Genomic DNA, 23,755 nt, shown 5'->3' on the forward strand with positions numbered 1-23,755 from the left:
GGGTGTCGGATCCAGACGCCCATTGTCGGGATGACGTGGTGCCTGGACCGATTTCTGTGACGTCAGCAGAGAGCGGACTTCAGTCCTTCAGTCCTGAAAACAGGTCAAAGGAGTGCAAAACGAGTTGCACTCCTGAGATCCATAAGAGAAGGCCAGCCAAACAAGCTCGGGCTGGACTTCTTTAATTAAAAAAGTTCCCAGGGCATTGCCCAGCCCTCCCCCTCAAACAACCACCCCCCATGTCTTTGGTTTGACAATCCCTTCCTTCATTTGACAATATATTGCTTAATATTTGTCTCCCATTGATTTCAAAGGGTTTGGATTGGACACCTGAACTTCAGTAATGTTCACTGAACTGGCCTCAAACTGAACCCATGTTCAGCTTATCCCAGCTACAGATGGCTTGATCCTCAGCACTGGGATGCCATTGGAATTCATAGGGCCATATACAGCTTATCTGACAAGCCCCCTATTCCCAGAGGGGCATAAAAATTGGTGGCACCCAGAGGAGAGAAATGAGGCAGCATGCACAGTGAACTGCTAAGAATTGTGGGTGGTAAAATTGTGCCAATTATGGGAGGGGCCTAAAACTTTAGACATGAATGAAGTGTTGCTTTGTGCACTTTAAATAAAGTTGAAAATAAAGAAAACGGTTTGAAGCACTGAAATGTGCATTATACCGTTTCTCTCACCACAAGTGTTTAATAAGCCCTAAAATAAACATGATTGTTAATGTTGGCACTATTTCTGGTACAAATAAAGAATAATGCCACTTTCACACTGCCGGACCGTTCAGGTCCACCTGTCAGTTTTTTTTCGGCGGACCGTAACGGCCACTCCATGCTTGTCTGTGGAGCGCCGGATGTCAGCGGCGACATCCAATACATCACCATCCCTCCTGGTGGATCAGATTGAATCGGGTGAGATCTGATGAAAACGGACATGCTGTCCATTTTCATCCGATCTCTCCATAGCAAGCAGCGGTGCTCAACAAGCCCCTCCCCACTCAGTGAGCAGAGAGGGACCTGTCATCTGCCGGCTCAGCGGAGATCAACGGAGAGATCTCCCGCTGAGCTGGCAGACCACTGCAAGCGGATCCGCCCCGTGTGGAAGGGGCCTAAAGCTGGGTATACATACAGTTTATTGTTAAATGAACAAAACTGACAGATTCCCGCATCAACACAATCGATGTTGATGCAGGGATCTCTCCTACTGTGCCAAAATACAATGATCAGCACTTGCCACTATTGGCTGCAACAGCTAACTGAATGACGTGACTGTTTGATAGAGGCCAGTCGTTGGATCGGTTTATGTTGAACAGAGAAGAGTACACACATACTGAAAGCCGGACTGTTCCCACTGAACTAGCCAACTTTTGGTAGGTGTGGACCCAGCTTGAAAGCCTAGTACACACAGACAGAATGTTGGCTGGCGTCACTGGTGTTCCCTTCAGAACCGGCGACCCGTCAGATTGGGTAACAGTAGTGAAGTTACGTCAGCTGCGCATTCATTCCACCGCTACCAGGTTTGCTCATCTGACAGAACACATGTAGTCAGAACAAGGCAGCGGACATCTTAGTACACCCAGCTACATCTTGAATTTCACAGTAATTTTAGTAATAAATTGAGCGAGTGTTTTGTCATCTGATGCTTTTTGGATGTTTCATTTTGAAAGCCTAAAGGTTTAGTGCAGAGTAATGCGGGTGTGCCAACATGGCCTCCACCACCATCCTACAGCTCCTTTCAAAATGTAACATGAAAACTGCATCATAAATATCAACATACTATATTTATTTATTTATATACGCTCACTTTATTGCTAACATTACTCTGAAATTCATGACGTAGCTGGGTGTAGTAAGATGTCCGCTGCTGCCTTCTGACAAGTCTTTTGTCAGATTAACACACCTGGTAGTGGTGAAACGCATGTGCAGCTGACAGAACGTCACTTCCATTACCTAATCTGACGGACAGAAAACGCAGCGACGTGGCGGTGACGATGACGCGGCGACATACGCGAACCAGGAAGTTCAATGCTTCCACGCATGCGTCGAATCACTTCGACGCATGCGGGGGATTTCGGTCCGATGGTTAGGTGTACTAACCATCGGACATGTCCGACGGACAGGTTTCCACCGGACAAGTTTCTTTGCATGCTAAGAAACTTTTGTCCGCTGGAAACCTGTCCGCTAGGCCGGAAAACTGACCGGTAGGCCGTACACACGGTCGGACATGTCCGCGGAAACTGGTCCGCGGACCAATTTAAGCGGACATGTTCGGTCGTGTGTACGAGGCCTTAAATGGCTGAGAGCGCTGACAGGGCCTTAAATGGCTGAGAGGGCCGTCCCCCTGTCAGAACACAATAGCACAGCAGGGGCGATCGCTGTACTAACATTGTTAGTACAGTAGCTCCGACCTGAGCAGTCTGTTTTTTTCTGTTCAACCCACTGGGTTTAACAAAAAGAAAAAAAAAAAGAGTGGTGTGTACGAGGCTTAAGGTCCCATGTACACGGGACGCTGCTAAACTTACATTCAGAGGCAGTTGGGCGCTTTTTTCTGCCCCTTGAACTCATTCAATGTTATCTTATGTGACCATGTACGCAGTCTCGTTTATTGACGTTTTTAAGCAGTTGCGTTTAACAGCGTTTCTTTGAAAGCAAAAAAATGGGTTCAGACGCAGATTTCCACGTTTAGCAGTGTTTGTGGCCCTCTGATGTGGCCCGTGACTTCCTGCTCTGGAATGGAATAGAATAGAATACTGTTATTAAAGGTCAGTTTATTACTAAAATCACAGAGTATATATGGGCACATTTGTTCTGCAGTGGTTACTGGGCTGCTTTCAAACTGATCCGCAGGTGCAGAGCAGTTTACCTGTGGGTTACCTGCACTGAGCCATAGACTTCTGTTATTGCCTGCGAGTTTGGTGAGCTTTCTGAAAGTGCACCAAACCTGCAGATACTGTATATAATAGAAGTCTATTGCAAAGTGTAGGAAAGCCAAAGGTACACTGCGTTGCACCCGTGGTTACGGGTAAACCGCAGCGCATCAGTGTGAAAGCAGCCTTGGGGTCCCTTTTTATACGGTCAGTCCGACCAATTGCATAGCAGACACGGACCTGCCATCCACCCGCTCCGCTTATTGTGGCCCGCAACCGGTTACCAAGTCGCTTAAGTGGCCCTGGCTCTTCAAAATGTTGGGCACCCCTGAATTAGGAGCAGTTGTAAAAATGTCCCGTGTACATGGAGCCTAAGAGGAGATGAAGTAGTTACGTATTTTAGTGCTACAATATATTTTCTCTTCCGTTCATAGACGGACACAGCCTTCTTTGACATTAGGGTTATGCTTCTTCCTACCAGGAGACCTAAACTCTCCTGGTAGGAAGAAGCATAACCCTAATGTCAAAGAAGGCTGTGTCCGTCTATGAACTCAGAGAAATGGATTTTACGGTGAGTACAAAAATCCTATTTTCTTCAGTACTGGTGACATAACCACTTGCTTTGGCCTTTGTTCATATGATTTCTACAAAAAATGGAGGATGGGCGACTGCGAGCTGCAATCAATCCATCCCAGCAGGACGCTTACCATAGCCTTTGTTACCATTTTGTATTGATTCACTTTAACAGGTATAAAAGGCAATATATTTGCTAAATAAACAATGCCCTTTGTTTTGCAATGTAAACCTGTCAGTGTTACTGAACACAAACACTGTGTTCCTATTATTTAACTTATTTCATCTGCAGTCTGCAAAACACCAAAGAGGTCATTACAGTAGAGCACGTTATTTATAACCGTGTATTTTCCCCCAAAGTGTGATAATCTAAATCTTAAAAGACAGTTTGCTTTTCCTTCCCAGGGTGCTACCTTTAAAAGAGAGAAAGAAAATAAAACATTGCAATAAGCCTGGGGCAAGGCAACACAGGAAGAGGAAACTGCCACTTTAAATTATCAAGACAAGTAAACATTTTTTAACCTTGTTTTCCGCTTGGATGTGTGGAGCTCGCCAATACTTAACTTAGTAAAGGCAGTTTATCAATATAAAATTGGCTATAATTTATCTTATACTGAAAGAAATATTGACAGACTTTAAAAAAGAATCACGATAAAGGTTCTGCAGCATATCTCGTCACTTACAGGTGAAACTCCAAAAATTTGAATATCGTGCAAAAGTTCATTTATTTCACTGATGCAACTTAAAAGGTGAAACTAATATATGAGATAGACTATTACATGCAAAGCAAGATAGTTCAAGCCGTGATTTGTCAAAATTGTGGTGATTATGGCTTACAGCTCATAAAAACCCCAAAACCACAATCTCAGAAAATTAGAATATTGTGAAAAGGTGCAATATTCTAGGCTCAAAGGGCCAGATTCACATAGCTGCGCTCCGGCGTAACATAACTCATTTACGTTACACCGCTGCAAGTTTTCAGCGCAAGTGCTTGATTCACAAAGCACTTGCCTGTAAACTTGCGGCGGCGTAACGTAAATCCGTCAGGCGCAAGCCCGCCTAATTCAAATGGGGCGTGTATCATTTAAATTAGGCGCGCTCCCGCGCCGAACGTTCTGCGCATGCTCCGTTAGGAAATTTCCCGCCGTGCTTTGCGCGAAATTATGGGGCGCCCCAACGTCTTTTTTGAACGGCGACGTGCGTTACGTCGTTTCGTATTCCCGGACGTCTTACGCAAAAAAAAAAATTATTAAAAATTTGACGCGGGAACGACGGCCATACTTTAACATGGATGGTGTCATTTTACACCACCTAAAGAGGACACGTAACTTTGGGACGGGAAAAGCCAACTAGCAACAACGTAAGCAAATGCGACGAACGCGCGTACCTTCGTGGATCGCTGTAAACATCTAATTTGCAAACCCGACGCAGGAAAACTACGCAAACTCCACCCAGCGGGCGCCGGAGAATTACACCTACGATCCGAAGCCGTACGCCTGTCGGATCGAAGCCTAAAGCCGTCGTAACTTGTTTTGAGGATTCAAAACAACGCTACGACGTGGCAAATTTGAAAATACGCCGGCGTATTAGTAGATACGCCGGCGTATTTCAACTGTGAATCTGGCCCAAAGTGTCCCACTCTAATCAGCTAATTAAGCCATAACATCTGCAAGGGATTCCTGAGCCTTTAAATGGTCTCAGTCTGGTTCAGTAGGAATCGCAATCATGGGAAAGACTGCTGACCTGACAGTTGTGCAGAAAACCATCATTGACACCCTCCATAAGGAGGGAAAAGCTCAAAAGGTAATTGCAAAAGAAGTTGGATGTTCCCAAAGTGCTAGATCAAAGCACATTACTAGAGGGAAGGGGAAAGTGTGGAAGAAAAAGGTGCACAATCAGTAGGAATGACCGCAGCCTGGAGAGGATTGTCAGGAAAGGGCCATTCAAAAGTGTTGGGAACTTTCACAAGGAGTGGACTGAGGCTGGAGTCAGTGCATCAAGAGCCACCACACACAGACAGATCCTGGACATGGGCTTCAAATGTCGTATTTCTATTATCAAACCACTCCTGAACAACAAACAACGTCAGGCGCGTCTTACCTGGGCTAAAGAAAAATACACCTGGTCTGTTGCTCAGTGGTCCAAAGTTCTCTTTTCTGATGCGAGCAAATTTTGCATCTCATTTGAAAACCAAGGACCCAGAGTATGGAGGAAGAATGGAGAGGCACACACTGTATGCTTGAAGTCCAGTGTGAAGTTTCCACAATCTGTGTTGACACGGGGAGTCATGTCATCTGCTGGTGTTGGTCCACTGTGCTTCATTAAGTCCAGGGTCAACGCAGCCGTCTACCAGGAGATTTTGGAGCACTTCATGCTTCCTTCCACAGACAAGCTCTCCGGGGATGCTGACTTCATTTTCCAGCAGGACTTGGCACCTGCCCACACTGCCAAAAGCACCAAAACCTGGTTCAATGATTGTGGGATTACTGTGCTTGATTGGCCAGCAAACTCGCCTGACCTGAACCCCATAGAGAATCTAAGGGGCATTGCCAAGAGAAAGATGAGAGACATGAGACAGAACAATGCAAAAGAGCTGAAGGCCGCTATTGAAGCATCCTGATCTTCCATAACACCTCAGCAGTGCCACAGGATGATGGCTTCCATGCCATGCCGCACTGAGGCAGTAATTGCTGCAAAAGGAGCCCAAACCAAGTACTGAGTACATATGCATGCTTAAGCCCTGTACACACTATCAGTTTTCCTGCAGGTTTTCTCTTCAGGTTTACCAAAACCATGTAGTAAAAGGACCTGCCTGATTGCATACAAATTGAAACTCTTGAGGTTTGACCTCATATTAGATGGTTTTGGTAAACCTGAAGAGAAAACCTGCAGGAAAACTGATAGTGTGTATGGGGCTTTATACTTTTCAGAGGTCCGATATTGTTCTATGTACAATGCCTGTTTTATTGATTGCATGTGATATTCTAATTTTCTGAGATTGTGGATTTGCGGTTTTCATGAACTGTAAGCCATAATCATCACAATTATGACAAATCACGGCTTGAACTATCATGCTTTGCATGTAATGAGTCTCTCTCATATATTAGTTTCACCTTTTAAGTTGCATTAACCTCCCTGGCGGTATGATTCTTTCAGAAAAAAGGTGCTGAAAGCGGTACCATTATTTGCAAGGAAATTTGGCTAAAATTGCTAATTGAGCCCAATTTGGACATTTTCACTTAGGGGTGTACTCACTTTCGATGGCAATGGTTCAGACATTACTGGCTGTGTGAGTTATTTTGAGGGGACAGCAAAGTTACACAAGCTGTACACTCACTACTTTACATTGTAGCAAAGTGTCATTTCTTCAATGTTGTCACATGAAAAGATGTAATAAAATATTTACAAAAATGTGAGATGTGTACTCACTTTTGTGAGATACTGTGTAAATAATTTTGTACTTTTTAAGTTCCAAGTACAATAAGTTTCACAGGAATTAAGCCTCGTACACACGTACGGGTTTCCCGGCTGACCTTTTACTGCCGGGAAACCTGAGAACCTGCTTGGTCAGTCTTTCCCCTGTTCCCTTCAGGAAAACTGCGATGGAGCTTTGGTTGGGAATCCCGGCCGTGTGTATGCTCCATCACAGTTTTTCCCATAGGAAAACTGCCAAAAAACGCCGGGCAAAAGTCCTCCGGTTTTCCCAGCGAAAAAAAAGAGAGCTGGTTCTCTTTTTTGTTTTTTGTCCAGCGGTTTTGGGGCAGTTTTCCCATCAGAGAAACTGCGAGAAGCATACACATGGCCTGTATTCCCGGCCAAAAGCTCTCCTCGCAGTTTTCCCGTCAGGAAAACCAGACGTGTGTACGAGGCTTTAGACACTACTGAATTCCAATTGTTGCCTGCCGCAGCTGCTGCTGCTCTTTCATACCCACTCCTCATGCTTCTACAACATAAGGGCCTCCTACCCCCCTCCTTACCCCTTGAATTTTGTCAGGTAAGCCTGCAAGAGAATTTCCATCAATTCCCCCAGCCATGCTAACCTATCTGATCGGAGGCAGTCACTGCTTGGCCATTCATTTTCCAACTGGCTCAGTCAATTTTTAAATCAATTTTTTTGGAGCCTCAGGCCTCGTACACACGACCGAGTTTCTCGGCAAAAACCAGCAAGAAACTTGCTGGGAGATATTTTTTTGCCGTGTGTACATTTCCGTCGAGGAAACTGTCGAGAAACTAGACGAGCCAAAAAGAGAGCATGTTCTCTTTTTCCTTGACGGGAATGGAGAAAATTGGCTTGTCGAGTTTCTCGACGGCTTCAGAAGGAACTCGACGAGCAAAACGATGTGTTTTGCCCGTCGAGTTTCTCGGTCGTGTGTACGAGGCTTTGTAGTGTTTGTACAGCCACCTATGACTCAAATTTTGGCTGAATTAGAAGTACCGTATTTATTCGAGTATAATGCGCACACGTGTATAACGCGCACCCCTAATTTTCGATTAAAAATCGGTATAAAATCATTGTAATTGCCAAAAATCATTTATTGTATTTATTGTATGTCCAGCCATGTCCCCCGTATGTCCAGCCATGTCCCCCATATGTCCAGCCATGTCCCCTGTATGTGCAGCCATGTCCCCCATATAACCAGCCATGTCCCCTGTATGTGCAGCCATGTCCCCCATATAACCAGCCATGTCCCCTGTATGTGTAGCCATGTCCCCCATATAACCAGCCATGTCCCCTGTATGTGCAGCCATGTCCCCTGTATATGCAGCCACCTACTGTTAATCACCGCGGCGCGGGAACATTACAGACAGCGTTCGTTTGAACAGCTGTTTTCCCTGCCGCGCATAGACACTCCCCCTTGCTCGCGATTGGACAGATCCGTCCAAGGGGGAGTGTCTATGCGCGGCGGGGAAAACAGCCATTCAAACGAAAGCTGTCTGTAATGTTCCCCGCGCCGCGGGGATTAACGTTGTAGCGGCGTTGGTGGCGGCAGGGCGGTAGCGGCGGCGGCGGGAGGGGGGAAGTATTCTAGTATCGGCGGCATTAGCGGGAGTACGAGTACTCCCGCTAATACTCGGTTTCGGTCCCGCCACTGTCATCCCACCCCAGTCCTCGTGTATAACGCGCACCCAAAACTTTGATTTTTTTTGGGGTATAAAATTTTGCGCGTTATACTCGAATAAATACGGTAATAGGCTGAAATTCAAGCCATCTATGGGGGCCAAATTCTGGTGTTTGCATTGGGTTCCCCATACCGCCTTATCATTCATGTCATACAGCATCCTCAGAATGAAAAGGGAAGCCGCACAGAGGAGACCCTGGAGCAGTAACAGAGATACTGGTATTTGGATTAGAAATGTCAAAGGAATCTACAGCTCTGTTGTGTCTGCTGTCAGAAAAAGCTGAACGCAGGGAGAGCCAGAATCAATTGCAAATATGCTGGGATTTCTAGTAAATGAAGTATTACCTGTTAGTGATGTGCAGATTCCTTTGACAATGCCGAGCCAAATTCTGACTCTCCTCTGTGCGGCTCAATTTGTCATCCTCAGGGTGATATATGACATAAGTGATAAGGCAGTGTGGGGAACCCAATTTAAAAAACAGAATATGTTGCAGAAGTGAGATGAGTGGGGAGGGAAGAAAAGCTGCAAATGTGACATTTTCTAATTCCAGCGAAACGTACGGTGCTTGTAACTTAAAAAGTTAAAAATGATTTATAGAAAAATATGCTATGCTGCAAATAATACTAAAGTTTAACTTTTCCAGACCTTAAAAGCAAAAAAAAAAAAAAGGCAGGGTATCTTTAAATGAACACAAAGCTGTTCAGATAGTTTTGAGTTGAATTTGATTAGGGTAACGGGTCTGAGGTTCTATGGAATTTTGGAGCTTATGTCAAGATCTGCTGCTGTGAAGTTCTTCTACTTATCTATTTTCCTGACTTCTTGCACTGCATTTACTATCAGAATTGTCAACACTATTGATTACAATGGGGAATCTTCCATCAGTCTGACAGGTCTGGCAGCATAAGCAGTAAGATAAAGCTTAAAATCTTTCCAGCATGGCTGTGTAAGCAACTATTATGTGAACTCACTAGGGATCTTTTTTACCTTCCATTCAATATAAAAAGGTACTCTAAATAATTTTGTGTGAGCTGGTTGTTAGTTAAATGCATGACATATGATGTTCTCTGCGATAGTTAGCCCTTTGATTTTACAAGCCTACAATATGACACCTTGATAGGTTATGGAAACCATACTGTTAAAGAATAATGGTAATATTTATTCAGTAAATCATATTTATATCGTTTTTATGAGAGCTAGTGACTGTGAACTATTCTATCTACCACTATAACATCAAAAAATGACTTATAATTAATTTTGAACTAGATAACTATGTGAGACCAGGGCTGTCTTAACCTCCCTGGCCGTATGATTATTTCAGAAAAAAGGTGCTGAAAGCGGTACCATTATTTGCAAGGAAATTTGGCGTTTTATACAGTAGGCCTGTAATTTTTAGGAATAGCTCACTTAAATCTGACCAAACAAGAGTCTAGTAGGCATCCCGGGTATGAATTTTTTTTAAAAACAAAATTATAAATTATAATATAATAAATAATTATAAATAATTATAACAAGTAATAATATAATTATAATAAAAATTATTCAATAATGTAATCAACTCAAAATCACTGAAATTTGCTCAGTTGCAGAATTGTCGCTGTCATTATTTTTATTTTTTTATGATGAATTTCCCCACAAATCGCTATCGCACAATTCTGAAAGTGATTATAATTTATTATAAAGGGACACTTTTGGTTGCTATGGACAATCTACAGTTTGCAGGCAGAAAGAACAGTTTTTATTATATAAAAGAACATGTAAGACACTGGGCAGACCACTAGGGACAAGGGGGGTGTGTATTTTTTACATACAGTACTGTAATCTATAAGATTACAGTATACTGTATGTAAGGTGTTTGTTTACCTTTTTGAATTTGGCGCCGCTCTCCGCCCCTGTGCGTCGTAACGTCGCAGGGAACGGAGATCGGCGGCACAGGAGGACACTGTGTGAATCAAGCGAGGTCCTGCTCACTCACACAGCACGGTGGCATCGATGGATCCAGGGACAAGGTAAGTAACTTTGTCTCTGGCTGCAGCGTGGCGAGCCCGAGTCTGGCTCGGGGATACCGCTTTTGGTATAAAAATCTTACCCCGAGCCAGACTCGGGAATACCGCTAGGAGGGTTAATGAGAGGGCACACCTGGGCACTGCCCAGGGGCCCCAGCTGCATGGGGGGCCCTGCATTTTCCCCAAAGCAGCTGGTCCTTGAGCCCACACTACCCTGAAATTGGGAGCCCCATGATGGCACTGAGAGTGATAGATGCAAAGGGGAGGCTGTCTGCCTCCTACCTACTTAATGTCTGTTTACCTGCACTGTCATCATTGTAGGGGCCCCAGAGCATTACTTTTCCCAGGGGGCCATGATGCTATTAAGACGACCCTGTGTGAGACTGCAGATAATTCAAACATAATGGTTAAGCAGCACAACAAATATGAGGAAATGTCAATCGACTCACCTTCAATAAACCTGTTGACCAGTATGTCCAAGTTGTCTTCCCCAGTGATAGACTGTATCTGCTGAAAAGCTTGTTCATAGGTCTCTACTGTTTCTTCCGTTGGGTCCCGTTTTTTTCTTTCTATTGCTTCTTTTTCTATTACCAAAACAAATTCCAGATATTACATATATTTAATATAAACCAACCAAACAAATCTATCCAGTCTCGTATAATTTAAAGGCAAATGGAACTGCAGGGCTTAATCTTAGGTACGCTCAACTCCAGCCAAGGTTTATTGCAGTAATAAGACACTTCTCACTCCCACCCAAATCAATGCCCCAACGTGTTTCACCCACAACAGGGCTTATTCATGGGGATCACTATGATTAGGCTCTGCAGTGGGTGAAATATGTTGGGGGCATGGTTTCGGGTGGGAGTGAGCATGTGCTGTCAATGCTATAAACCTAGGCTGGAGTTGAAAATCTTCACTGTGCAGCCCATTACTTGGATAGTGGACTTCAGTGGAAAAACAACAAACTCCAGGGCCTTGGCACCCGACTGATCGCAAGGAATGGAGGAGGCTACAGGCTGGCCCATGAGCGATGAAAGGGTTAGATTCGTCTAACAATATGTCTGGTAGTCACCTCTCCTGCGCCGAGCATCAAGCACTTCGTCACTGATAGAGCGCTCCTGAGTTTTGGTTCCCATAAACTCTTTCAGTCTGCGGTCATGGTCAATCACCCGTTGTAGCTCTTTTATCTCTGCCGAGTGCTGGTTCGAATCTTTCTCTGCTCTTTCCTTCATTTGCTGCATTTTTGTTTGGGCTTCATCCCTTAATTTATCAAAAAGAAAACATTACTTTCAGTAAGATTTTAACATCTACAAAAACTAGTATTGCTGTGTTGTGTACAAGTGCCTAATGTACATTTTTTTTTTATCAATTCTTTATTTTTCATTTTTCCTTTTTTTAAGTCTGTGTAGTTGTACAACCAATCAGTGGCCATCTAATTATACGTTATTTAATCATAGAATACAGGATTAGAATGTATGCAATGGCAAGGGGTGCTGGGGTGTTCTGGGGGGTCTATTGTTACTGGATGCAGGGATATCTATTATCTCTGGAGGGGATCTAATGTTGCAGGGTGACTGTGAGGGATCTACCATTGAGGAAGGAGTCTATGGTTACTGGGGGCACGTATTATTTTTAGGGGGGGTCTATTTTTTCTGGGGGATCCATTGTTGCTGGGAGATTTATTGTTTGTGGGATTTATTGCTGCCGGCTGCAGGGAATCTACCATTTTACTGTTTTCCTTATTATTAACAAATTCCATACAAATTATGTAGCACCAGAAAATGATACTTGGTTGTGTTTTCCAAAAGGGGTGATACAGGGAGGTGGGTAGGGGGTGGAACTAAGGAACAGTGCTCAGAGGTGGGAAGGGGTTGAGAAAAGGGGTGACTCAGAAGGAGGGGATACCTGCCCTTTTTCTCTGAGGAAAAAAAGCCTTGATATTATAAATAATGCTCAAAATAGTACCATAGAGGGGCATATGTGATCATATATGCACATCATAAAGGGTTATTTATAAAAGGCAAATCCACTTTGCACTACAAGTGCAAAGTCCACTTGAAATTGCACTGAAAGTGCACTTGGAAGTGCAGTCGCTGTAGATCAGAGGGGGACATGCAAGGAAAATAAAAAACAGCATTTTAGCTTGCACATGATTGGATAATAAAATCAGCAGAGCTTCCCCTCATTTCAGATATATCCCTCAGATCTACAGCGACTGCACTTCCAAGTGCATTTTGCACTTGTAGTGCAAAGTGGATTTGCCTTTCATAAATAACCCCCACTGTAAACCTAACATGCACAATTCCAGTTTAAGTAAAGGAAGAGGTGCTCATGGATCCAATAACTGTAGTGTTGGCCACATCCCTGGGCAACATATAACAAAAGAGAGTATACCCCCTGGGTGGGACTTTACAAGCCAAACACAGTGTTGGTAAAAAAAATGATCTTTATTGGGACAAGATGTACATGTTGGCACTTGGTAAAAGCACACAATACGCACCTGGGTGCATATAAAAGCAACAAATATACAAAATACAAAAACAATACCACCAAAACAATAAATGTGCCAAAAGTGGCAAAAAAAGAAACAAAACAAAACACGAAAGCACTCTCCTTGTGGGTGATGTAGAAATTCCCGACGCATTTCTCGTTAACAAACTGTCATCAGGGGCCACGGGAGCAGAGTAGTGCAAGTTGTAGTTCAAACCATTTAGTGGACTGGGTGTGGGTCCCCTTAGGCCCCGTACACACGACCGAGTTTCTCGGCAGAATTCAGCCAGAAACTCGATCGGAGCTGAATTCTGCCGAGAAACCCGGCCGTGTGTACACTTTCGGCCGAAGAAAGCCGACGAGTTCCTCGTCGAGCCAAATAGAGAACATGTTCTCTATTTCCTCGTTGTTCAATGAGGAAAGTTGGCTCGCCGAGATCCTCGGCGGCTTCACACAGAACTCGACGAGCAAAACGATGAGTTTTGCCCGTCGAGTTCCTCGGACGTGTGTACGGGGCCTAAGATTAGCTCATGTTCAGTCCAACAGTTATATGAGGGTGGAGTAGCATCAAAACAACCCTCACTGCCAGAGGAGCGGAAATTAAAGGGGCCCAGGACCTGCTGGTATTTATCCAGCCGAGTAGCGTCCTGCCCAATTCCAAGAACTCGTCATAAATCAATTCCCCTTTACGGTCTCAATGTACCTAAAGCATTCAGAGGAGTCCAGAGGTGAACTGTGGCGCTGTCCCAGTGAGAGTGGGTGCCTCAATTCCAGTTTACTTTCAATAGCATAGTGTATATAAAGATCGGGAAGAGGAGCTAGACACACCAACAGTTAAAAACAAGACAACTAGCACAAAGCAAATGACAGGGTCATATGATATAACTGCATGTAATACATAATATAAAATCACACGTTTAAATAAAACACGTACATTATGCATGATTCTCAAAGATCAAAGCCTTCAATTTGCAAACACAGCAGCAATTATAATAGATAAAGTGGTGAAGTATATAGTAAAGATGTACAGAAAGAGACTATTGCTAGAAAGAAATGGCACAGATTCATGGCAATAATATATCAAAACAAGTCATCACATAAAGAATCGGCTTACAAAAGAAAGGAAGCAAAAGCATAAGGCTTAAACTTTTTTGATTTTATGCTTTTGTAAGTAGATTTTGAGCACTGCAAGCAGCTTTGATCTCTAATTATTATATGTCACTTTTAGGAATTTGTATCAAGTTAGAAAAACGGGGTTACAGTGCAATGTGCTGTTTTCAGTGCATTGACTCCGTTGCTGACAAAACGCATGCCAGGGGCTGCTCTTTCATGCAGCTATTGGCATGAAAGTGATGCAAAAAAAACAATCAATATTGTATGATTCACTCAAGCATAAAAGTGCTACTATGTAACAAAGTGCTAAAATGCAATTTTAGCACTTTATTTGGTTCGTAGTAACACTTTGATGTATGACTGTATCATACACTATTGATTTTTATTTTGCATCACTTTCAGCGTAGCACTTATTTACCATTTTGTTTACTATACAACTTATGTCAATTGTGGTGCTAGCAGATTTTCTTTTAGGCTATTAGCGCAGTATTTCCTATATAGCTATTGACATGAATCTGCCCTCACTTTGATCATCAGTGATGACATGCATTTATAAGTTCATGTGCGTTTACCATCATATTAAGCGATCATTTTTTTATATTATATTCTGCATGATTCTGTACACTTTACCACATTTATATCACCGATTGACTTGAATGTTTATATGTTTTATATCTTATTTGTAGCACTGATGAAGGGGAATTTGTGAAGCCCTTGAAATGTGTTGGCTATCTTTTTTACAACTCTGATGAATAAAAATTGAACTGGACAATTATACATCTGGTGTCTCTTTAACCTACTATCCTTATTACTGTGCTTCCGGGGACCTCTTCAGATCCATCGGATCTTAGATTGCAGCCTCCTAATTTAAGATTTGTATCAACATACCAAAATACCTACCAAAATTCTGATCCAGCTCTCTACCAACATATCTTCACTATGAAAATCATTGATGTGCTGATCAGTGGATTTACAAAAGGCAAATAGTCTGCACTTTGCAAGTTCAGTTGCTCAGCCTCTTTGCCTTTAGTAAATCACCCCACTGAGAGCTTCCCCTTCAAACTAATAATATGCATTTTAGAATATAGCCAGAAGCAGCCTAAGCATGGCAAAATCATATTAGGCGCACTGTACAGTAACTGTACTGAAGACTAATGTGCATATTCCATATGTGTTTTAGAACACTGGGGTAGATTCAGTAACATTTGCGCTTTTTTTACGTAGGAGCAGGGCACCGTTTTTGCCCTGCGCTCCCGCAAATTTTCTGCGCTACCCTCGATTCACGAAGCAATAACTCCATAAATTGCGTGGGCGCTCCGGCAAAATGCCCGGCGTAAGCGCGCGCAATTTAAATGATCCCGTAGGGGGCGGGAATCATTTAAATTAGGTGCGTTCCCGCGCCGAGCGTAGTGCGCATGCTCCGTCGGGAAACTTTCCCGACGTGCATTGCGGTAAATGACGTCGCAAGGACGTCATTTGCTTCAAAGTGAACGTGAATGGCGTCCAGCGCCATTCACGATTCACTTACGCAAACGACGTAAATTTCAAATTTCGCGACGCGGGAACAACGGGTATACTTTAGCATTGGCTGCCCCTGCTATAGAAGGGGCAGCCTTACTCAAAAAACCGACGTACGCAAACGACGTAAACTGCGTACGCAGGGCTCGCGTAACGTTGTGAATCGACGTTAGTATGCAATTTGCATACTATACGCTGACCACAACGGAAACGCCACCTAGCGGCCTGCGTAAGAATGCAGCCTAAGATATGAGGGCATAAGAGCCTTATGCCACGCATATCTTAGGCTGCAGTCGGCGTAACAAGCTTTCTGAATAGAGAAACTCGATACGCCGGCGCTACTTAGCAATTACGCTGCGTATCTATGGTTACGCAGGCGCAATTGCTCTTTGAATCTGGGCCACTGTCTTTCCTGAAGAACAAACATCTTTCATAACAAAGTCCAAGTAACTACATAGGGGGTTATTTACTGAAGGCAAATCCACTTTGCACTACAAGTGCAAAGTGCACTTGAAATTGCACTGAAAGTGTACTTGGAAGTGCAGTCACTGTGAATCTGAGGGGTGGATCTGAAATGAGGGGAAGCTCTGCTGATTTTATAATCCAACCATGTGCAAGCTAAAATGCTGTTTTTTAATTTTCTTTGCATGTCCCCCTCGGATCTACAGCGACTGCACTTCCAAGTGCGCTTTCAGTGCAATTTCAAGTGCAAGTTGCACTTGTAGTTTGCACTTGTAGTGCAAAGTGGATTTGCCTTTCATAAATAACCTCCAATGTGTAGTTATCAACCAATCAGACATTTTTTGGTATAGATTAGCTAAACTGGACAATGTTATAATCAAATTCTTTGCAGTTCATTGTTTTTTGTACAAAATCTTGGTTTTACTCATAGGGTTGATCTACTAAAACTGGAGAGTGCAAAATGTGGTGCAACTCTGCATAGAAACCAATTAGCTTCCAGGGTTTCCTGTGTAGCACTACCTCCAAAGGAGCTGCTGGTTTAGATTTTGGATGGCACGTTGCCTCTATTCTCGCTGTCCAGGGTAAAAGGAGAGTCCAAAGAATTTTAATGTCCACACACAATGTACCTCTTTTCTCTTTGGGTTTATTTTGGAGAACTTTAGCAGAAAAGAGGAATAAGGGGTGCAAGGGTAGGTAGGTTCAGGTGCAAAGTAAGGAAACACTCCTGTTTCCAGCAAACAGTTCTCGTTGCCACTCGTAGCCAGAGTGGGTATTGCTCACCCGAATAGGTCCCTCTCACTGGCCTAGCAGCCGGGATGACACACAAAATAAAGTACAGTCTCTGCCACAGACCTTCCTTTCTTGGTGAGATGTTTCGGTCCGGAATCCTCTGCCACAGGCTTCAGCACCCGGATCTGTTTAGCTTTTCTCACTAGAACCTTAAGACCCAACAGGCGACACGGTCAGGCCTCTCGGTGTACGGTGCATCCTTGGATGAAGCTTCCAGGCCTTCTCCTAAGGTACCAGCCTCTTGCATGGTCCTTACCAGGAATATGCACCTCCGGCCAGGTGGGCCACGAGGCGCAAACAGACCCCGCACCAATGGCGTCTGTCCGTTTAGTACGCCTCCCAGCATGCACAGTGGGGTAACCACTCCCACTAAGTTGTTGCTGAGGGGGACGCTCAATGTACCATGACCTGACTGCTGCCACCCTTGGCCTGGGGTTATAATAACACCCCCAAGCGATCAATGGTGGATCACTTGCAGCACAGCCATGGCTAGAACAGAAGCTAAATTGCCTTTAATCACTCTGGTCTGAGCCAAATAACAGCTCAGACCCCCATTAAATTTGAGGCAGCGCCTGTTCATCAGGAGAAGGGCGCTACACTTGTCAAAGATTAATTGAACAAGCTGAAGTTACAAGCTGATTGGCTACCATGCACAGCTGTACCTAGATTTTGCACTCCCCTGTTTTAGTAAATCAACCCCATTATGTTGCTATATTATAAATTGAGTTTACAGTTGTGTTCTGCAGCTTGGAACTGCACGCACTCTTGTATACTGTCCAAGGGTGTTCCCCAGAGAATAGGTAGATCTATCTGAATGACAGTTTATTAGTGCTGAATGCAGCCCTAAAGCATCTGAAGCCTATTTTGGGTTGAATACAGAATCAATAAGTATTGATACTTGTCCCCATCAGAAATGTCTACTGTCTTTCAAGGCTGCTCAGGTGGCTCTGAGAGCTAAAGAGATTTACAATAAGTATGGACCTTCAGGATGCCTAATCTTAATTCAGCAGAGACCACTCTTAGGCCGCATACACACCATCACTTTATGTGATGAAAAAAAACGACATTTTCTGTGAAGTAAAAAACGACGCTTTTGAATCTTCAACTTTCAAAGACGAAGTTGCCTACACACCATCGTTTTTCTAACAATGTTCTAGCAAAGCGAGGTTACGTTCTCACCACTTTTTCCATTGAAGCTCGCTTTTGGGCATGCGCGGGTGTAAAAACGTATTTTTAAACGACGTTTTTTGCTACACACGGTCAATTTCTGTGAAGTAAAAAATGACGTTTTGAAAAACGACACATAAAATTGAAGCATGCTTCAATTTTTTTAGGTCGTTTTTTACAAGACATAAAACGACGTTTTCCCCCACACACGGTCAATTAAAGTGACGTTTTTAAAAACGTCGTTTTTTTTCATCACATAAAGTGATGGTGTGTACGGGGCATTAGGCCTCGTACACACGATATGTTAACCAGAGGACAACGGTCTGAAGGACCGGTGTCCTAGGTTAACCTATGAAGCTGACTGATGGTCCGTCGTGCCTACACACAATCAGTTAAAAAACCGATCGTGTCAGAACGCGGTGACGTAAAACACAATGACGATGGCTTTGCATACTAACGATTGGTTTTGACCTATCGGTTAGCAATCCATCGGTTACATTTTAACCACTTGGGATCCGCCTGCCGTCAATTGACGGCTACAGTGCGGATCCCAATTGCCAAACTGCCGTCAATTGACGGCCGCCCCTTAGGGCGGTCCCCGCGCGCGCTCCAGAGCGCGCTGCGGGGAAAATCTGTGTTGGCCGTGTCCCTCGGACACAGCCAATTACAGATCGCCGCGAACGGCCAATCAGAGTGGCCGTTCGCGAGGCGATCTGTGCGGCCAATGAGAGAGGATCTCATATGTAAACATATGAGATCATCTCTCATTGCCGTTTTACACAGAGACAGCGGTGCTGTCTCTGGAGAGGAGACGGATCTGTGTCTCTTGTACATAGAGACACAGATCGGTCACCCCCCCAGTCACCCCCCCTCCACCTACAGTTAGAACACTAAGCAGGGATACATTTAACCCCTTCCTCACCCCCTAGTGTTAACCCCTTCAATGCCAGTCACATTTATACTGTAATTAGTGCATATTTATAGCACTGATCGCAGTATAAATGTGAATGGCGCCAAAAATGTGTCCGATGTGTCCGCCATAACGTCGCAGTCCATTAAAAATCGCAGATCGCTGCCATTTCTAGTAAAAAAAATAATTAAAAAAAAATAATTAAAAAAAAATAATTCTGTCCCCTATTTTGTAAGCGCTATAACTTTTGCGCAAACCAGTCGCTTATTGCGATTTTTTTTTTTTTTTACCAAAAATATGTAGAAGAATACGTATCGGCCTAAACTGAGAAAAAAAAATGTTATTTTTTTTTTAAATTGGGATATTTATTATAGCAAGAAGTAAAAAATATTGTATTTTTTTCAAAATTGTCTCACTTTTTCGTTTATAGCGCAAAAAATAAAAACCGCACAGGCGATCAAATACCACCAAAAGAAAGCTCTACTTGTGGGGAAAAAAGGACGTCAATTTTGTTTGGGAGCCACGTCGCACGACCGCGCAATTGTTCGTTAAAGCGATGCAGTGCCGAAAGCTGAAATTTCACCTGGGCAGGAGGGGGGTATATGTGCCCAGTAAGCAAGTGGTTAAAGCAAGTTGCCATTTTTTCAACCTAAGGTTAAATAACCTATGGAGCCTACACACGATCGGTTTGGACCGATGAAAACGGTCCTTCAGACCGTTGTCCTCTGGTTAACCTATCGTGTGTACGAGGCCTAAGACAACCAGATTAAGAAGCTGTTTATTGCATGGCCACTATTTTTGTGTGCTAAGTCAAGCATTTGCTTGTGAATGTAAAATAAAAGTAGGTAAATATATATCTGTAAAATAAAAGTAAATCTGTATCTGTCTATATTTCTGGATCAATTCCTAGATACATTTAAGTTTCTGGTCTACCCAAAATATATCAATAAAATATTAATCAACTGCAGAATTTAGAGTATACAAATCAAGAGAATAAAATGGAGGTGACATTGCTGACCTCTCCTAATAAAATGTTGCCTCACTGTTATGCAGATCTTCTGGCTTCCATACTTTGAGTCATATCTCAGAATAAGTGTCCAACTAAGGACTTCTTGTTTTTCGTCGACTGTCAATATCTGCCTACTTGTCCAAGGTCAGTAATTTTAGAAAGTTCTCAAAGGATCAGCACAGTAGCCTGACAACTAAAGCCCCATACACACGACCGGTTTGCCTGCCAGGAAAACTGGCAAGAAAGCTTTTGGCTGGGAAAACCGGACGTGTGTATGCTTCCTCGCAGTTTTCCCGTCAGGAAAACAGACGGCAATCCCGACGGGAAAATGAAAATTTACTAATACTGTCATTCAGATAGATCTACCTATTCTCTGGGGAACACCCTTGGACAGTGTACAAGAGTGCGTGCAGTTCCAAGCGGCAGAACACAACTGCAGAATCACCGCTCCCTGTAATCGAGAGCAGTGATCAATGTCGTGTCAGACATAGCCCATCCCCCCTACAGTTAAAACACATCCCTAGGACACACTTAACCCCTCCTGGTTAACCCCTTAACTGCCAGTCACATTTACACAGTAATAAGTGCACATTTATAGCACTGTGATTGCTGTGTAAATATGAATGGTCCCAAAATAGCGCCAAAAGTGTCCGCCATAATGTCGCAGTCACAATAAAAATCACTGATCGCCGCCATTACTAGTAAAAAAAAAATTATTAATAAAAATGCCATATAACTATCCCCTATTTTGTAGACGCTATGGCCCAGATTTGCAAAGGACTTACGACGGCGTATCTCCACGTACGCCGTCGTAAGTCCGAATGTGCGCCATCGTATCTTCGCGCCTGATTCATAGAATCAGATACGCCTCACGGTTGCCAAGATACGAGCGGCGTAAGTCTCCTACCCCGTCGTATCTTGGGGTGCATATTTACGCTGGCCGCTATGGGGCGCTTCCGTATATTTCCGTGTCGAATATGCAAATGAGCTAGATACGCCGATTCACAAACGTACTTGCGCCCGGCGTATTAAAATACGCTGTTTACGTAAGGCGTACGACCGGCGTAACTTTACCCCTCATAAAGCAGGGCTAAGTCATGTTAAGGAATGGACGTCGGAAACGTTGGAACAGCGTCGTATTTTACGTTGTTTGCGTAAGTCGTACGTGAATGGGGATTGGCGTAGGTTACGTTCACGCCGACTAAGCATTGAGCCGGCGTAATTTAGGTCTAAAATTCGACGTGATACTGAGAATGCGCGCGCATGCGCCGTTCGTAAGGCGTGTCATTTACGCGGGGTCACGATTCATTACCATAAAACACGCCCCCTACCAGCCTACTTTGAATTAGGCGGGCTTACGCCGGCCCATTTAACTTAGGGCGCAAGTTCTTTGTGAATACTGCACTTGCCTGTCTAAGTTGCGGCGGCGTAGCGTAAATAGGATACGCTACGCCCGCACAAAGATGTGCCTTCCTACGTGAATCTGGCCCTATAACTTCTGCAAAAACCGATCAAAGGCTTTATGAGATTTTTTTTTTAACAAAAATATGTAAAAGAATACGTATCGGCGTAAACTGAGGAAAAAAGTTTTATATATTTTTGGGAATGTTTATAATAGCAAAAAGTAAAACATATTGCTTTTTTTTTTTTCAAAATTTACGCTCTTTTTTGTTTATAGTGCAAAAAATTAAAACCGCAGAGGTGATCAAATACCACCAAAAGAAAGCTCTATTTGTGGGAAAAAAAGACGTCAATTTTGTTTGGGAGCCACGTCGCACAACCGTGCAATTGTCAGTTAAAGCGACGCAGTGCCGAATCGCAAAAAGTGCTCTAGTCTTTGTCCAGCCAAATGGTCCGGGGCTGAAGTGGATAGAAACCAATCAGCTTCCAGTTTTCTTTTTGTCAAAGCTTAATTGAACATGCTTCAATATTAGTAAATCAATCCCATTGTCTCATCTGATCCCTTTAAATCACTGCCACCCAGTTCCCCACCTACATGTGTTTGATGGTTGCTCATACATTGCGCTGGCGCAAACCAACAGGAGATGAGCTTAACACTCACCCATATAAGATGTTCACCGCTAATGAGTTTCTCATTCTTACCTATATGGCCTACTGTATGCCTAAACATAATCAAATTTTTTTTTTCTTGCAAACCTGGCATTATAAGCAGCAGACGACTCCTCAATTGTCGTGGCAATTTCTTTTCTTGTTTGAAGCAATTCCTGGAAAAAAAAATACAAAATATAAAATTGTTATATAAAATACTATTTTAATCTACTTTCTATTTCTTTTCTAATACTGTCAATAAATCATAAGAGAGACTGACAGTTCTGCAAGGCCAGAAAATCGTTTTTTGTATAGAGTAAAGGTTCTAATTGTTATCCTATTTCTCACCTTTTCAAGCTTTCTATAGAGTTGATCAAAGCGAGAGCGCTCGATTCTCAGGATGTCAATCTCTTCCCTCATCTTGGCATTTTTTGCCAACTGAAGATTGAATTTGGTCAGAGCCTAAAAATCACATCAGGAATGGAGAAAAATGTTAGCAGGTTTTGCATGAATTGCCAACACAATCACAAAACAAAAATTCCTGGCAGACACTGCAATAGCTGGGCACCATAAAGAACATTGCAGTGTTAATAAAGAGAAAGTGCCACTGGCCATCAGATAACTTGTAGGATAGTTTTTTGTTTCACTTTCACTAACGCTTTTAGAGCTTTTAGGGCTAGATGGTGGTCTTCCTCCAAATGATCACTCTCACCCACTAGCATGCTTGTAACCTACCAACTGAAGGGTGCAATGAGGATAGAATTAACCTGACCAGTCTAATTTCCAAGTAAATACTAATTATTGTATATACCGTATTTATCGGCGTATATACCGCACACTTTTTTGCCCTGAAAATCAGGGCAAAATCGTGGGTGCGCGATATACGCCGATACCCGCTTTCCCGCCGCCGAGTTTGAATACTGCGCCGACATATACCGAGCGCAGTACACTCGTGTATAGTCGGGCAGTTTTGGCTACTTCCGCGCTCACGTCCTGGACGTACAGGACGTGAGCGCGACCTAGGCCGAGCCTGCCCGAGTGTACTGCGCTCGGTATATGCCGGCGCAGTATTCAAACTCGGCGCGGGAAAGCGGGAAACGAGCGAGGAGGACGCCGCAGAAGGACGCCGGACCCGACGAAGAGGACACCCGAAGCCGCAGACGGACGCCGGACCCGACGAGGCCGCCGATGGACGCCGCGCAAGACACCAAAACTGTAAGTACAAAATCTTTTTTTCCACAGGAATTTCTGCCCAACTTTAGGGGTGCGCGCTATACGCGGGAGCGCGCTATACCCCAATAAATACGGTACTCGAGTAAAAACCTAATTTTCAGCAATTTTTTTGTGCTGAAAATGCCCCCTACCGGCCCCGAACTGCACACATGTAGCCCCACTCTTCCTCTACAAGTGAGCAAAGTTTGTTGTCCGGGGGACTTATGGCCGGGAAGCACCAATTTTTCAAAGCCGGGCACCCCTTCCATAGACTCCCATGTTAAACGGTAATTTCTCCGGTGTCTTTGGGGACCCAGTACCGGCCGGTCGTAAGTCCCCTGGACCCCAAATAGCACACATGTAGCCCCACTCTTCCTCTAGAAGTGTGCAAAGTTTGTTGTCCAGGGGACCTACGGCCGGGGAGCACCGATTTTTCAAAGTCGGGCACCCCTTCCATAGACTCC

The 23,755-nt window shown here is 43.8% G+C and overlaps 1 protein-coding gene across 1 annotated transcript in view; it reads right to left on the reverse strand.

The window, feature by feature from the left end:
* Positions 1-23,755, reverse strand: part of ODAD1 (outer dynein arm docking complex subunit 1) — a 204,203-nt gene that overhangs the window by 127,750 nt on the left and 52,698 nt on the right. The window contains exons 6-9 of the mRNA XM_040325674.1: positions 22,428-22,541; positions 22,188-22,255; positions 11,645-11,832; positions 11,022-11,156 (exon numbers count right to left, since the gene is read on the reverse strand). Of these exons, the coding sequence (XP_040181608.1) occupies positions 11,022-11,156; positions 11,645-11,832; positions 22,188-22,255; positions 22,428-22,541 (505 nt within the window). The remainder of the gene's footprint in view (positions 1-11,021; positions 11,157-11,644; positions 11,833-22,187; positions 22,256-22,427; positions 22,542-23,755) is intronic.

Source organism: Rana temporaria, chromosome 10, assembly GCF_905171775.1.
Source record: "Rana temporaria chromosome 10, aRanTem1.1, whole genome shotgun sequence".
NCBI classification, from domain to species: Eukaryota; Metazoa; Chordata; class Amphibia; order Anura; family Ranidae; genus Rana; species Rana temporaria.